At 37.1% G+C, this 15,861-nt stretch overlaps 1 protein-coding gene across 2 annotated transcripts; it reads left to right on the forward strand.

Annotated features, from left to right (window-relative positions):
• The first annotated feature begins 1,027 nt into the window (after positions 1–1,027).
• Positions 1,028–12,620, forward strand: LOC127660097 (ankyrin repeat domain-containing protein 13D-like). 2 transcript variants are annotated; one of them, XM_052150171.1, is made up of 16 exons: positions 1,028–1,880; positions 1,976–2,111; positions 3,126–3,250; positions 4,240–4,285; positions 4,473–4,616; positions 4,706–4,895; positions 5,095–5,161; positions 6,514–6,595; positions 7,214–7,275; positions 8,129–8,259; positions 8,375–8,532; positions 9,123–9,236; positions 9,318–9,490; positions 11,144–11,220; positions 11,355–11,579; positions 12,064–12,620. In XM_052150171.1, exons 1-16 carry the CDS (start codon positions 1,797–1,799, stop codon positions 12,125–12,127), a joined length of 1,878 nt encoding a protein of 625 aa, XP_052006131.1. In that variant the 5' UTR covers positions 1,028–1,796; the 3' UTR covers positions 12,128–12,620. The 2 variants fall into 2 exon arrangements, with proteins under 2 accessions (XP_052006131.1, XP_052006132.1); XM_052150172.1 differs by lacking the exons at positions 11,144–11,220; positions 12,064–12,620 and having other exon boundaries at positions 11,355–11,573.
• Positions 12,621–15,861: the final 3,241 nt, after the last annotated feature.

A 15,861-nucleotide genomic window follows, 5' to 3' on the forward strand; every position in this document is an offset into this window, starting at 1 on the left:
CTGTACATTATCCTGCTTCAGAATGGCAATGAAGTATTGATTGAGTTTAAATTATGTGAGAAGAAATGAAACTGTGGAGTGATACAAGAGACTGGGCTAATGGTAAATTGTACAGTTTAGCTGTCATTATGCAAACATATTAAACCATAGAATGCCATTACTGACCAATCAGCATAAAGTATTCCAGAGAAATGTGTAATTATTCAGAAATATCTGATTTTATATTCAGTTAGCCGTGATCTGGTCCAATCTTGTACAAAAAGCTGTCTGATCTCAGATGAGTTAATGAATTCAGCACATGATGTCTGATCTCAGATGAGTATATAAATTCAGCACATGATGTCTGATCTCAGATGAGTTTATAAATTCAGCACATGATGATGTCTCAGATGAGTATATAAATTCAGCACATGATGTCTGATCTCAGATGAGTTTATAAATTCAGCACATGATGATGTCTGATCTCAGATGAGTTTATAAATTCAGCACATGATGATGTCTGATCTCAGATGAGTTTATAAATTCAGCACATGATGTTTGATCTCAGATGAGTTTATAAATTCAGCACATGATGATGTCTGATCTCAGATGAGTTTATAAATTCAGCACATGATGATGTCTGATCTCAGATGAGTTTATAAATTCAGCACATGATGATGTCTGATCTCAGATGAGTTTATAAATTCAGCACATGATGATGTCTGATCTCAGATGAGTTTATAAATTCAGCACATGATGATGTCTGATCTCAGATGAGTTTATAAATTCAGCACATGATGATGTCTGATCTCAGATGAGTTTATAAATTCAGCACATGATGATGTCTGATCTCAGATGAGCTTATAAATTCAGCACATGATAATGTCCCAGATGAGTTTGTAAATTCAGCACATGATGATGTCAGTGTGATCTTATATGAGTTTATACATTCAGGACATGATGCTGTCTGATCTCGGATGTATTTATTATTCCATCTCTTAATGCTGCCTGATCTCGGATGAGTTTATACATTCAGCCACCATACAGAAGGCGCATGAGGAGGGTATCATCAGCACAGTCAAGTCTGAATCCGATGCATTTTTTTTACATGGACATGGATGGGAATTAGGCCTCTGCTTGCTTTCTGCGCTTGGATTTCTACATTTCCATCATCATTTAATTACAGTCCGATTCGAATATTATGACAAGAAGTAATTTTCTCTCTCAGAGGCTGATTTTTGTTGTGACAACATCATGTGTCTCCGGCAGCAGCAGTAGCCTGAATTGATGAGTATGCTGGGATGGAAGCTATCTGCTAACCCAGGGATGCTTTGCAGCAAATAATCCTCTAACTCGTCCATGATCTCGATTTTAACTAATTTTATAGAACACCGTTGAATTTTTAACGATCAATCTGCAATCAGTTTAGACTTACAAGAGAAAATAAATAAAAACAGATATATTGACTTAGCTTTGCTAGCTAAGTAGCTGTTTGACAGTGTATATTCAGCAAACAGAGGGATTTACAGCAAAATAACACACGAATCAGGCCGGTAAATTGTGTAAATGGGACATCTGGAGTCCTGAGGGAATGATTTCACTGAGAAGATTAAACGACACATTTCGACCGCTGCATTTAAAAGCAAATGAAATGAACGGTCCATAAATAAACGATCGTGAATCCGATTGTTTAGATGCAGAGGTGGCCACTGCCCAACATACATTACCTAAAACATAATTATATGACCAAAAATAATCCTTAACCGCATAAAACAAAGTATAATAATAACTAAACACTTAAATCCAACATCATTGCAATGGATAAAGAGGCGTTTCCGTTACATTTTCTGGTGTGGAACAACCAGTATCTAGAACTGGACCGAGAGCTTCAGAACCAGCAGGTAAATTGAGCATTTTAAAGTGTTAATTCATCTTAATTGGTGTGCTATATTCCTACATAAAGCTGAGTTTGTACGTTTTAATGTGTGTATTATAGTATGACATAGAGCGGCTGGATCCGCGCGGTCGCACGCCGCTCGAGCTGTCAGTGTGTCTCGGGCACCTGGAGTCCACGCGCGTCTTGCTGAAACACAACACCAATCCAACACACTGCAACACCCAAGGATGGACAGGTGCAAGATTGTATTATTTAAAAGTGTTCTTTCACTACAGCCAATGACGTCGCTGGACATAATTTCCATACACACTCTACTGATTGTTGAAGTTTAGATAAGGGGTTTGGGTATGGACATTATATTAATAAGTATGTCCTTAACGCCTCGTGCACGGAACTCGTGCTTACTTCCGCATTACTCATCCGGGAATTTGCATGTGATGAAGTTTATGCGACCAACATCATGCGAGACCATACAAAATAGCCAACTCATAACTTATGTAGGAATGTTCATGAGATCGGGTTGTATATACTTATTTTCCGGTCAAAATGATTCACGTCAGGGTGTCAGTGCCGTTTTGAACTCCACATGAAAAGCGCTTGCAGACAAAAAAGTTGTCTGCAAGCACTGCGTTTTGGTGATAGTTGAGACTTGACATGCTACTAAGGTAATTAAAATGTGACTTACATAGGATAAAAAAAACATAATTTCAATCACAAGTCACACCTGGGCTTGTTTTGTACATCAAAAAGCGTTAAGAGGTCGTTTCACAATCAATTTATCACTGCCAGGGAAGCACTGGTGTGTGTGTGTGTGTGTGTGTGTGTGTTGTGTGCATCTGACTCGAGACACATTACAAAGATTCTGCCCTTCCAACAAGTGTTTATGCTGGTTTATGCTGTAGTAACGGTAAATGCGTTCATCACGATTAAGAAAACAATGCGTTAAACGTTTTAAATCAATCGCATACGTTAACGCATTCATTCTGACAGCTCTAATTGTATCACTAAAAAAGTTACGTAATTCAGCTTTAAGGTGTGAAGAAGGTACAGTTGGCATACCTTTGAGGCTACTACTGCCCCAGTGACAAGCTGTTGTAGCTCTAAAGTACAATTTTTGCAACAAAAACAAATCTGACAGTGTAGGAATCAACAATTCCTCTAACATGTAAAGTTCTTTCAACATGTGCATCTTTAATATATCATGCGGATGCATGCAGGTGATGATGACTGTATTTAATTATGTGTACAGTTTTGCAGGAGGCTGTGAGCACTGGAGATCCTGAGCTGGTGCAGCTGATCCTTCAATACAGAGATTTTAGAAGAGCTACAGATAGATTGTCTGGCATTCCTGAGCTACTGAGCAAACTGAGACAGGTGATCAAGATACACACATTGCTTGACAGCATGCACTTCAATGAAGTCATCATTGATCCATATGGCAACAAAGTATGCATTTTATATTCAGTGGGTAGATCAAAAAAGTTCTTATATACCTGGAGAGAGATATGCATTAGCATTCCCCAAATTACATCTCAATGGCATTTGCTCAGCTGCCACATGCAGCACTGTAAGTGTATGATCTGGATGCTGTCATCTTTGCTTCATGGGTACTCAGAGAGCATTTGTGGCATATTGTTGATTAACACAAAAATTATTTTCTTTAATAAAAGTAGAAGCAAAAATCAAGGTTACAGTGAGGCACTACATCGCAAATGAATGGGGCCAGTTTTTGGAGGGTTAATAGGCAGAAATGTGAAGGTTATAATTTTATAAAAACACTTAAATTACAAACGTATGTATTATTTGAGCGATGAAGTTATTTAAATCATCGTTTTTCGCATAAAACTACTGTTCTAGGCGGATTAAAGGGTCTACACATTACGTCGTCATGGCAACAAAGTCGTAAAATTGGCTGTAACTTTACATGGATCACACTAAAATCATGTTGACACTACTGTTTACATCATGTGGCTATACTTTTAAAACAATGAGCATGTCAAAATATATATTTTTTGGTAATCAACATTATACCACAAATGCTGTCGATTGAGCTTTACATGTATTGAACCCAGTAAACATATTTTATATAATAATTTTTTATGTGTGATACATACGCTTCTTGAGAAAATTATATTTTGTCGGAATACTAGTCAATAGAGAAACTGGTGTAATTACAGCAATTACCAGTAGGGGCTAACTGTCGAAGCTAATCAGCCAAATTTGGACACTCTTGGATAGATCCATAAACCTCTCATGAACTCAAGAGAAAACATTTATTATGATAATCACCATCTTCCCACCCTAACACACTATTTACTTTTGAAATGTATTCATAAAGCATTTTAATATGTCTGGTTTTGCAGGCACGTGATTTCTATGTGGAGATGAAATGGGAATTTACAAGCTGGGGTAAGTTCTGGATCTACATTGATCGGTAAGAGCCAGAAATGCTTTTCAATGTTACTGTAAATCACAGCTGTCTGTCAAACCTTGACAACATTAATTGTACTTTAACAATTTCAGCACCACAGGCATGGACAGCTCATGCAGTCAGTTGCTTCTGACAATCATTTGTCTTTCTCTCTCCTTTGCTCAGTGCCTCTAGTGTCGAAGGTTTGTCCAAGTGATGTGTATCGTGTATGGAAAAGTGGTTCGTGTTTGAGGGTTGACACCACTTTACTGGGTTTTGAGCACATGACCTGGCTTAAGGGACGCCGCAGCTACATCTTTAAAGGTGGAGGTGAGTCTGTAGCCCACACACAAGTTGGATCTACTGATGAAACACTTTCATATATGTAATGGTGTAAACTCTAATTGTGTATCATGTAGAGAGTGGAGCCATGGTGATGGAGGTGGACCATGACAAGCAGGTGGTGTATACGGAACCGCTGTCTCTGTCCCCACGTGACACTCCATCCCTTCTGGCCGCAATGCTGCCCTCACAGGAGAACACGGCTCAGAGGCTCACCTCTCCTATAGTGTCCACTCATCTAAACACACGCAACATTGCCTTTGAGAGGTACAGACACATACAAGACCTCAATTCAATCTGTATTGCCTTTCAGAAGGATACATTATGTAAAACCTATTGCCTCACATTGGTTCATTTACTGCATGCAATACAGACAGGCCCACAAAATAAGACTTTCTCAGAGATGTATTAATTACTCTACAAGTCTGTATGGATCTACACATTAACTTCATGTTAATTACTGCAGAAATAAGTCTGGGATATGGGGATGGCGCTCAGAGAAGACAGAGTTTGTCAGTGGATATGAAGCAAAGGTGAGTCTGCTGCCATTTAAATGTCTTTTTCCCTAGAGTAAGACTAGTCCCGCAAGTCATGACTGAGGTCATAGTCAAATTATTTATATTTTTGTTGTTGCTGCTAACTTGTTCAACATCTTGCCACCCAAGCTTTTATAAGCACATTTGGTAACAATTTACAATAAAGTTGTATTTGTTAACAATAGCAAACTACTATTTATTAACATGAACTAACAATTAGCAATACTTTTACAGCACTTATTATTATTGCTTAATGTTAATTTCAACAGACATGAATTATTATTTTTTTTAATTCAAAGTTGTAAATATTAGCATTAGTTAATGCACTATGAACTAACAATGAACAGTTGTATTTAATAAATTAACATTAACCAAGATTAATACATCTACAAAATATTGTAAAGAAAATATTGCTAATTTTTAGTTCATGCTACCTAATGCATTAATGAAGAGAACCTTAATTAATCATTACTAGCAAATTAAGAGATGAAAACTGATTTTATCTAGCTTTTAAACTTTTTATCACCATTATTACTAGTACCAAAGCATTTCTGGCCTGGAGATCTCTTGCATAAAAGGTTTCTGTTAAAACACTCAAAGTATAAATAGGCATTTTATTCAATATATATTGCAATGTTTATTAGTGAGATTGTAGCATATTGAATGTATGCTGAATGGTTGTATTGGTTCTTTATTCAAAGAATAGTTCACCCATAAATGCTAATTCTCTCGTCAATTACTCCCCCCTCATGCCATCCCAGATGTGTTTGACTTTCTTTCTTCTGCAGAACACAAAGATTTTTAGAAGAATATCTCAGCAGTAAATGGTGTGAACAAAACTTTGAAGCTCCAAAAAGCACATAAAAGCATGAAAGTAATCAAAAGTCTTCTGAAGCAATCCAGTTGGTGAGAATAGACAAAAATATAACTCCTTTTTTACTGTACATCTTGGCCATTGGCTCATGATTTCAAGCTTGATTACAATTCCTAGTGTTTGATGCATGATGGCGCTACGAAGTGTAATCAAGCTTGAAATCATAATCCCCAAGGAGACCACTTTTTATATATTTTTATATATTGGACTGTTCTCACCCAAAACCAACTGGATAGCTTCAGAAGACATGGATTTAACCACTGGAGTCTGAATGGATTACTTTTATGCTTTATGTGCTTTTTTGACTTGTATTGCAAGGATCTACACAGCTGAGATATTCTTCTAAAAATCTTTGTATGTGTCCTGCCTAAGAAAGAAAAGTCACATACATCTGGGATTGCATGAGGGTGATTAAATGGTGAGAGAATCTTAATTTTTGGGTGAACTATTCCTTTAATGTAATTTGTGTCTGTAGGTTTACAGTGCCAGTAATGTGGAGTTAGTGACACGTTCTCGGACAGAACACCTCTCTGATCAAGACAAGTCTAGGAGTAAAGGTACTCAAACATACAGACAGCAAAATGTGCAGAGATACTGTCTATGCTGAGATTAATTTTAAGTACAAATAACAAGCTATTTGAAATTATATGTAGCCAGTGTTGGGTGTAATTCAGTTTCAAAGTAATTAGTTACTGTAATCTAATTACATTTTTGGCAAAAAATGTGTGTAATGTTTTACATTTTAAATTCTTGTAATCAGATTAGTTACTGACGTTTTTAAATTAATTAAATTACTTTTAAATACATTATAGAGTTATGCTTATGCTTTCTAATATGCTATTTATGTAGAATTTAGGAATTTTAGGAATTAAGAGAGAAATGTGAGGTGCTGCGTTTATGAATTGTGTGTAACAATGAACAAGAAAGAAATATAGACATTGTTTTGAATTTTTTTAGAAAGTAACTTAAAAGTAATTAGTTATGTGATTACTTCCACAATGAAGAATTTAGTAAAGTAATCTAATTACAATGTTAGACAAATCATTTGTAATTTGTAGTGTTGTGTAATTTTAAGTAATTTACCCAACACTTCTTGTAGCGTATATACTGTAATAACATTTTGGATGCACTTTTTCATTGTAATTTCTACATGCTCCTGTCCTCTGCATTTTCAGGAACAAGAACTCCTCTTCAGTCTTTCCTCGGTATTGCTGAGCAGCACATCTCTAGTACTGGAGTGAGTAAAATCAGATATCTTGCTTACTACTAGAAGGTCTGGCTTGACTTTTAGTAGAGTCAGTGTTCCCATTATTATTGAAACCTTAGAAAATCAAGAAATCTTGCAATAATTTTTTTTTTAATTATTATTATTCACTTTTAACAGTTTAAAAAATACAACCAAATGCAGCTTGTTTTTCATTAAAATACTCTTATATATCTCACTTAAAGCAAAGCTCTTTTTAAGATAAGTTAGTTCACTTGGCGGCAATCTTTGGAACACTCCCAGACAACTATTTTTATGGCTACAAGTGGCATAAAAGTACAGCTCCTATCTACTTGAATGGGGAAAGACCGAAATCTCTAAAACAGTTGGTCGAGATTATGATACAATAACTTATTTTAAAGGTGCACTCAGTAATATAAGATGCTTTCACTTTTGAAGATGTTTTCATTGATTAAAATAATCATGGCTGATGTGAACACTACATTTCTACAATAGTATCTTAAACTGAAAACTATTGATTATAAATTGTAAGTCCAAGATGACACAAAGACAAAGGTTACTGAGTGCACCTTTTAAATCAGCAGTTAAATCTGAAAACTATGGTATCATAAATATCTCAGATCATGCTTAAAGCTGGTCCAGCTAATACCTATATGTGTTCTCGAGTTGACTGACAGTCAATGTCTGTAAGGTGATTGGTTCTTTTACCTGTAAGCAGGACTTCCTTTTCTACATCTTCCAAATTGGGCATTCCAACAGTCTTTGTTTAAAATAAACACTGTGCTTACTACAGAATTGGTTTGTGATTGTATTGGAATGGTATTGATATTAACACTAATTATTACTTTGTTTATTGTGTTTGTAGAGTCAGGTGTCTCAGTGTGCTAGTCCCCATAATCCAACGGCGATCACAGCAGAGGAGTACTTTGATGCAGAGTTCAATCTGAATGGCAGAGACATTGGGCGGCCCATTGAGCTTTCCAGCAAAGTACAAAAGTAATATCAATATTGCAGACCCAAAGTGCCTTGACTTGAACACTCTTTGTCCAGGAAGAGCCCAGAATATGTGTAGCTATTTTCTTTAATTCTCTCTACCTCTGTTTAATTTTAGATTTAAGGCCACGCTATGGTTAAGTGAAGCACACCCTCTCTCTTTGGCTGAGCAGGTGACGCCCATCATTGACCTCATGGCCATATCTAACGCCCACTTTGCCAAGCTGCGTGACTTCATCACTCTACGCCTACCGCCTGGCTTTCCTGTAAAGATAGGTGAAAAGAAATTACACATTAAAGTGATAGTTGGACCAGAAATTGAAATTCTGACATTTACTCGACATCATGTTTTAAAAAACTTTCTTGCCACCATGGAACACAAGGGGGAGAAGAATGTTAGCTTCAGTCAACTTTCTCTTTCATTATATGGAAAAAGATGCAATGAAAGTGAATGGTGACTGAGGTGTTCCATTGAGGAAAGTCATACTGGTTTGGAACAACACAAGTTTGAGTAAATTATGACTCTTAATAATAATTTCATCATCTTATATGGTAAATGGTCTGCACTTATATAGTGCCTTTTTAAACTTAGCACTTCAAAGGGCTTTTCACTGCTTCTCATTCACACATTCACACACCAATGACGGCAGAGTTGCCATGCAAGGCTCTAGACTGCCATTGGGAGCAACTTGGGGTTCAGTGTCTGCCCAAGGACACTTCGGCATGTGGAGTTGTGTGGGCCGGGAATCGAACCACCAACTCTGCGATTAGTGGACAACACGATCTAACACCTGAGCCACAGCCGCCCCCTATCTTAACACTTTTGTCCTTTTAATTTCATAATCTGTCCTTTTGTACTTCCTTAGAAATTCCTCTGTTCCATGTGTTGAATGCTTGTGTAACATTCAGCAATCTTTGTGGATGTGACGAACCAGTCAGTTCCGTTACTGTACTATCGCCACAAGAAACCACAGAAGCTGGTATGGACTCCTCTTGTTTACCTTTAAAGTACTGATCACTGCAACTGTGCCAGTCATTTACTCTCATCCCACTGCTCTCAGGTCAGACACCTCCCCCCCTGCAGTGTGAAGTGGACCCTTCTGTGTTTGAACCTCCACCAGAATACACCACACTTGGCCCAGGCCGCAGCGAGCCAATGAGAGATGAGGATGATAATTTACTTCAGTTCGCCATACAACAAAGCTTGCTGGATGCAGGAACGGAGAGTGACCAGGTAATGGCCCTCACTAAAATCCTTTGAATATGGTTTACACACCAGAGCCCCTCAACTAACTCTTCGATTGACTGGTTGTAGTTCAGCTACCCTAGTTTGTGTAAACATGAACCAGCACAGCTTAGGCTCTGATAAATTTGTCTTAAATAGCTATATATACAGTATATATTTATGCAAATTGAAAGATTTACTACAGCAATTGATACAGCAGTTTGTGCACATTAACCCAGTGTGGCAGGGCAGAGGGCGGGGCTGGGTCGTGATCCTACACACCCGGTCCTGTATTAGGCTAATTAATCCATGAGGGATAAAGGTCGACTGCAGACAACATAAACACACACATGACGGACATGTCCGTAAATGATCTCTCTCTCCCGATAAATTCACTCCCTGTCCTCTAAAGCCCGTATTAGACTTCGGTTGTCGGCGTTGCTGATTGCTATGCGCACAGTATGCATAATGCAAATTTCCTCATCGGCAGTCTGCTTGGACTGTCTGCGCATGGTCCATATTTTCAGCCGTTGACTGCACTTAAAGATTATCACAAAGCAGTCATAGTGTGCATGCGTAAAGAGTATACTTTGAAATGCAAAGTGGTCAAACGGGTGCGATACGATCAGGAAAGCAGAAAATAAAAGTATTCCGGGCCTTATAGGGATAGGTCACCCTCAAAAATGAAAATTCTCTCCTCATATATGTGACTTTCTTTCTTCTGCAGACAACAAACTCAACTTTGTTGGTCCATACAATGCAAATGAATGGTGACCAGACCTTTCAAGCTCCAAAAATCACATAAAGGATACATGAAAGTAATCCATATGACTCCAGTGGTTAAATCTATGTATTCAGAAGAGATAAGTTAAGTGTGGGTGAGAAACAGATCAAAAGTTATGTATTATTTTACTATAAATTCTCCTCTCTGCTCAGTTGGTGGCGATATGCACGAAGAATACGAATCACCAAAAACAAAAGAAGAAGAATGTGAAAGTGAAAGTGGAGATTGATCATAAAACAATGACTTGAAAATGTATCTGTTTCTCACCCACAGTTGTCACATCGCTTCTGAAGATATGGATTTAACCACTAGTGTCGTATGGATTACTTTTATGCTGCCTTTGTGCTTTTAGAGCTTTAAAGTTCTGGCCACCATTCACTTACATTATAAGTACCTACAGAGCTGAAATATTCTTCTAAAAATCTTTGTTTGTGTTCAGCAGAAGAAAGAAAGTCTGGAATAGCATATGGGTGAGTAAATGATGAGATAATTTTCATTTTTGGGTGAACTATCCCTTTAAGGGACTCTTTACAAAATACATATAGGACAGGCAAGGGATGTATTTTCTCACTGAATTAGAGTTGTATAGGGACTGATGATAGAGGAAGGAAAATCTGGCCCTCAAAAATAGTAGTTGCAGAGCCCTGTTTTACATCAATCTACTGCCACCATAAAGTCATATAATTAACTCTTGAATCATTTATTCAAACTCTTTTTTTTTTTTTTCCTCCCTGTTCTGTTACTCCTCTATAACAGCCAGAATTGCAATATGGTATTACATAATCAATACTAAAATATTAGCAGAAATAAGCTTTGCTTCATTTCCTCCACTGTTTTCCCACTCACCCTTTCTCTTTCTTTCCTGTCCCTCTCTGTAGGTGACCATATGGGAGGCACTCACTAACACTCGTCCAGTTTCTGAACCTCCGCTTTATGATGACTCTCAGCTTGAGAGGTGTGTGTGAGTGTGTGGGCATCAACAACAGTGTGTACATTGAGTTTAGCATGGCTGATTATGTGCAGTGTTGTGCATATTTGATGGTTATGACATTTTATTAGTCATTTTCTATGTCTCTCTGTGTCTGATAGGGCGATTCAGGAATCTCTGTCTTTGTCACTGGCCGGAGGAGAGAGTGGAGAGTCAGATACAGGCCAACCATTATACTCACTTGACTCCAGCCTCAACTCGCCTCCGTGTTATAGCTCACTGGCTGAGCCTCGAGTGCCAGGAGCGTTCGCTGTGGCCAGCAGTTTTGATGAACAGATACGCATCGCGATGGAGCTTTCATGCATAGAACAAGAGGCGATAGATAGGTACGAATTAAAAAGGAGCAGAAATGAAAGAATGAGAAGACATAAAATTCAAAACCTAAATGGCCTTCTTAGACAGCATTTTAAGGCATCATAGACAAATAGTATGCAGTAAATACTAAGACAGTGTAGGGTTGCCATTAATATGGGATGTGATTTGTCATGAGTTTTAGTAATTTAGTACATATTTTGTATTTAATTTATATATTGTATAAGTTGTATAAAATAAATGTAAAATGTATAGGGGGGATGTCAAACTGGAGTCAGTTATCATGTCTCTCATATGCTACACATAAATAGCACTATTTGTGTGCCTTATAGACTTGCTGCGTGTGCAGATATTTCAAATCAATCATTTTTTAAGTTTCATGACATTTAGGATGCTGCCTTGGAAGATAGCTGCCTATGTAGACAGTGAGGTAGCTCTCTATGTTTGAATGTGTTTCCTTATTTGTATCAGCTAATAACATTTCTCTATACCCTAAAGGAAGATGAGGGAAGAGGATGAAGAGCTGGAGAGGATACTGCAGCTGTCACTCACAGAGAAGTAACAGTAGCGATGCCATATTTGGGTTTAAAGGGATAAATTATTGTTATTTTTTTTCCTGCAGTGTTAAATTATTCTTCTTTTTAATTCATTGCTCTATTTCTTTTCAAAATAATAAAGATGGGATAGAAAGAGAGATAGGAGAGTGTGTGTGCCAAGACAGAAGCAATTCATGAGAAAAGAGAAGCAGAATTTGAAACAAAGAGCATGGCATGAAAATGTGAATGATATTCTCTCAGTTGTACTGTCTTTTGAGTGATAAAAGGTCTTCAGAAATGTAACTTCATTGTATAATGATACCGATGAAAATGTGAATATAAATTATGAATATTGATAACTAATGATGCGTAAAGGGAAAGTACGGAATATATTATTGCAAAAACAATGTTTACTTATGGTGGATGATAATAACATGAAAGTACAAGTATTAAATGTTGCTCAAACACTTTCGAAACAATGATTGTTTGTTTTATGATTTTTTTTGTGTGTGCATGAGAAAGGGTCTACCAGGATCTACAGAGGGTAAATAAATATAATATAATAAATTAAAATGTATATAAAGGTTGCTTTCCTTGCAGAAATGTGGTCACTGTGACGGTCAGGTAGTTAAGAGAAAGGTTTGATCTAGGTAGAATTAACCATGGTTTACTATAGTAATATTGTAGTAACTTTGTTTTTTTGCAGAAGCCATAGTTTTAAAGCAATTAGCCATGGTATTACTACAGTTATATGGTGATAATATGGTAACCATGGTTACTTTGATTTGACCACAAAATGTCATAGTACATTTTTGTTAGGGTGATGGTTATGGGTAGGGGTTGGTGTAGGGTGTCTGTGGGACTCTAAATAAACACAATAAACATGCTGCAGTGATGCCCCTATGCTGTATGTTAGTATATAATTAGGGATGTAAATAGTGTCTGCCATTATTTGCATCAGGGCGCAAATAGCATCTTGCACTAATTGCACTTAGTGCAAATAGCCTATGCCAAACTTGAATGCAGTTGTATTGCAATCCAATGTTTTGTCCTTTGGTATGCTACTGTTATTTTTATATAGGAAAATGTAAGCTGAATATCTAATTAATGGTGCTTGCTAAGGCAAAAGTAATCTCATTTTGCAATTTTGCCTGGTAGATGTTAAAATAGCTGGAAAAAAGTTTCATAACCTTTAATTGAAGGAGGGACCTTAGCCATATGTAGAGACAGGGTTGGGAGGGTTACTTATAAAATGTATTCCACTACAGATTACAGAATACATGCTGTAAAATGTAATTTGTAATGTATTCCGTTAGAATTCTCAAGATTACTTCAACACTGGTAGATATTTTCACTCGTTTTGACTATAAAATCTGCCAGTACAGTAAGACCAAATAAAATACATGTTAAAATACATTCTCTGAAAGAAACATACATTTCTCATGCAGTGTTGCTTCTTTAAGGATTGTAAGATATTTACAGAAAAACTTAATGTAATATCAAAGGTCTAACTAGAGAAAAACAATTATGATCTAATGTGGATTTGGTTTAAAAAAAAGAAAAAGATGATCTTTTCTGTTAACAGGTGCATGTAAAATGGCTAGAAATAGCATTTTAGCTTAGCATAAAGCTAAGTGCTGCTCCAAACTTCAAACTTACTTCTCTGTCTGCTCGTATGAATGTAACACATCATAAGAAAGTGTTTCACCGCTGTTCAAACGCTCTTTGGATCACATTATTTATATGGATAAATGTTTTCCAACTTAATAAATATTAAATGGACCAAATGAAAATAAAATGCAAAGTAATCTCTTCAGTAATCAAAATATTTTTTGAATGGAACAATTCTGATTACCAACTATTTAAACTGTAACTGTAGTGGAATACCGTACAGTTGCTAATATTTTGTTATTTTAAGGACATAATCCCATTACATGTATTTCGTTGCTCCACAAATCTGTCTAGGGACCAGAATATGATAGATGTGGGTGAGAAACAGATCAATATTTAAGTAATACATTTTTTTATCAATTGCAACTTCTTGTTTTGTTTATGGCAGTTTGCATTCTTCGTGGAAATTTATAGTAAAAAAAAAAGAACTTAAATATTGATCTGTTTCTCACCCACAACTATCATAGCTTCTGACGATATAGATTTAACCACTGGATTACCTTTATGCTGCCTTTATGTGCTTTTTGGACCTTTAAAGTTCTGGCCACCATTCACTTACATTGTGAGGACCTACAGAGCTGAAATCCAAATAGAAGAGAGTAATACACATCTGGGATGGCATGAAGGGGAGTAAATGATGAGAGAATTTTCATTTTTGAGTGAACTAATCCTTTAAACCATTCACACACACACATTATATATATATATATATATATATATATATATATACACACATATATATACACACTCACCTAAAGGATTATTAGGAACACCTGTTCAATTTCTCATTAATGCAATTATCTAATCAACCAATCACATGGCAGTTGCTTCAACGCATTTAGGGGTGTGGTCCTGGTCAAGACAATCTCCTGAACTCCAAACTGAATGTCAGAATGGGAAAGAAAGGTGATTTAAGCAATTTTGAGCATGGCATGGTTGTTGGTGCCAGACAGGCTGGTCTGAGTATTTCACAATCTGCTCAGTTACTGGGATTTTCACGCACAACCATTTCTAGGGTTTACAAAGAATGGTGTGAAAAGGGAAAAACATCCAGTATGCGGCAGTCCTGTGGGCGAAAATGCCTTGTTGATGCTAGAGGTCAGAGGAGAATGGGCCGACTGATTCAAGATGATAGAAGAGCAACTTTGCCTGAAATAACCACTCGTTACAACCGAGGTATGCAGCAAAGCATTTGTGAAGCCACAACACGCACAACCTTGAGGCGGATGGGCTACAACAGCAGAAGACCCCACCGGGTACCACTCATCTCCACTACAAATAGGAAAAAGAGGCTACAATTTGCAAGAGCTCACCAAATTGGACAGTTGAATACTGGAAAAATGTTGCCTGGTCTGATGAGTCTCGATTTCTGTTGAGACATTCAGATGGTAGAGTCAGAATTTGGCATAAACAGAATGAGAACATGGATCCATCATGCCTTGTTACCACTGTGCAGGCTGGTGGTGGTGGTGTAATGGTGTGGGGATGTTTTCTTGGCACACTTTAGGCCCCTTAGTGCCAATTGGGCATCGCTTAAATGCCACGGCCTACCTGAGCATTGTTTCTGACCATGTCCATCCCTTTATGGCCACCATGTACCCATCCTCTGATGGCTACTTCCAGCAGGATAATGCACCATGTCACAAAGCTCGAATCATTTCAAATTGGTTTCTTGTTCATGACAATGAGTTCACTGTACTAAAATGGCCCCCACAGTCACCAGATCTCAACCCAATAGAGCATCTTTGGGATGTGGTGGAACGGGAGCTTCGTGCCCTGGATGTGCATCCCACAAATCTCCATCAACTGCAAGATGCTATCCTATCAATATGGGCCAACATTTCTAAAGAATGCTTTCAGCACCTTGTTGAATCAATGCCACGTAGAATTAAGGCAGTTCTGAAGGCAAAAGGGGGTCAAACACAGTATTAGTATGGTGTTCCTAATAATCCTTTAGGTGAGTGTATATTTATATATTGTCTGTGAATGAAATAAAATGTTTAATTATATATAGAAATATATCCAATATTAAAATTTATCATGTCATGCTGGATACTAAAATATGACATGAATGCGTTTATCTGATTTC

This window comes from Xyrauchen texanus, chromosome 19, assembly GCF_025860055.1.
Source record: "Xyrauchen texanus isolate HMW12.3.18 chromosome 19, RBS_HiC_50CHRs, whole genome shotgun sequence".
NCBI classification, from domain to species: domain Eukaryota; kingdom Metazoa; phylum Chordata; class Actinopteri; order Cypriniformes; family Catostomidae; genus Xyrauchen; species Xyrauchen texanus.

Excerpts from the sequence above, each read along its gene's own strand:
- LOC127660097 (XM_052150171.1), top strand. The coding sequence starts at position 1,797 with ATGGATAAAGAGGCGTTTCCGTTACATTTTCTGGTGTGGAACAACCAG. Across the intron at positions 6,596-7,213 it reads AGACAAGTCTAGGAGTAAAG|GAACAAGAACTCCTCTTCAG; the intron begins GTACTCAAACAT and ends CTGCATTTTCAG. Across the intron at positions 11,221-11,354 it reads GATGACTCTCAGCTTGAGAG|GGCGATTCAGGAATCTCTGT; the intron begins GTGTGTGTGAGT and ends TGTGTCTGATAG.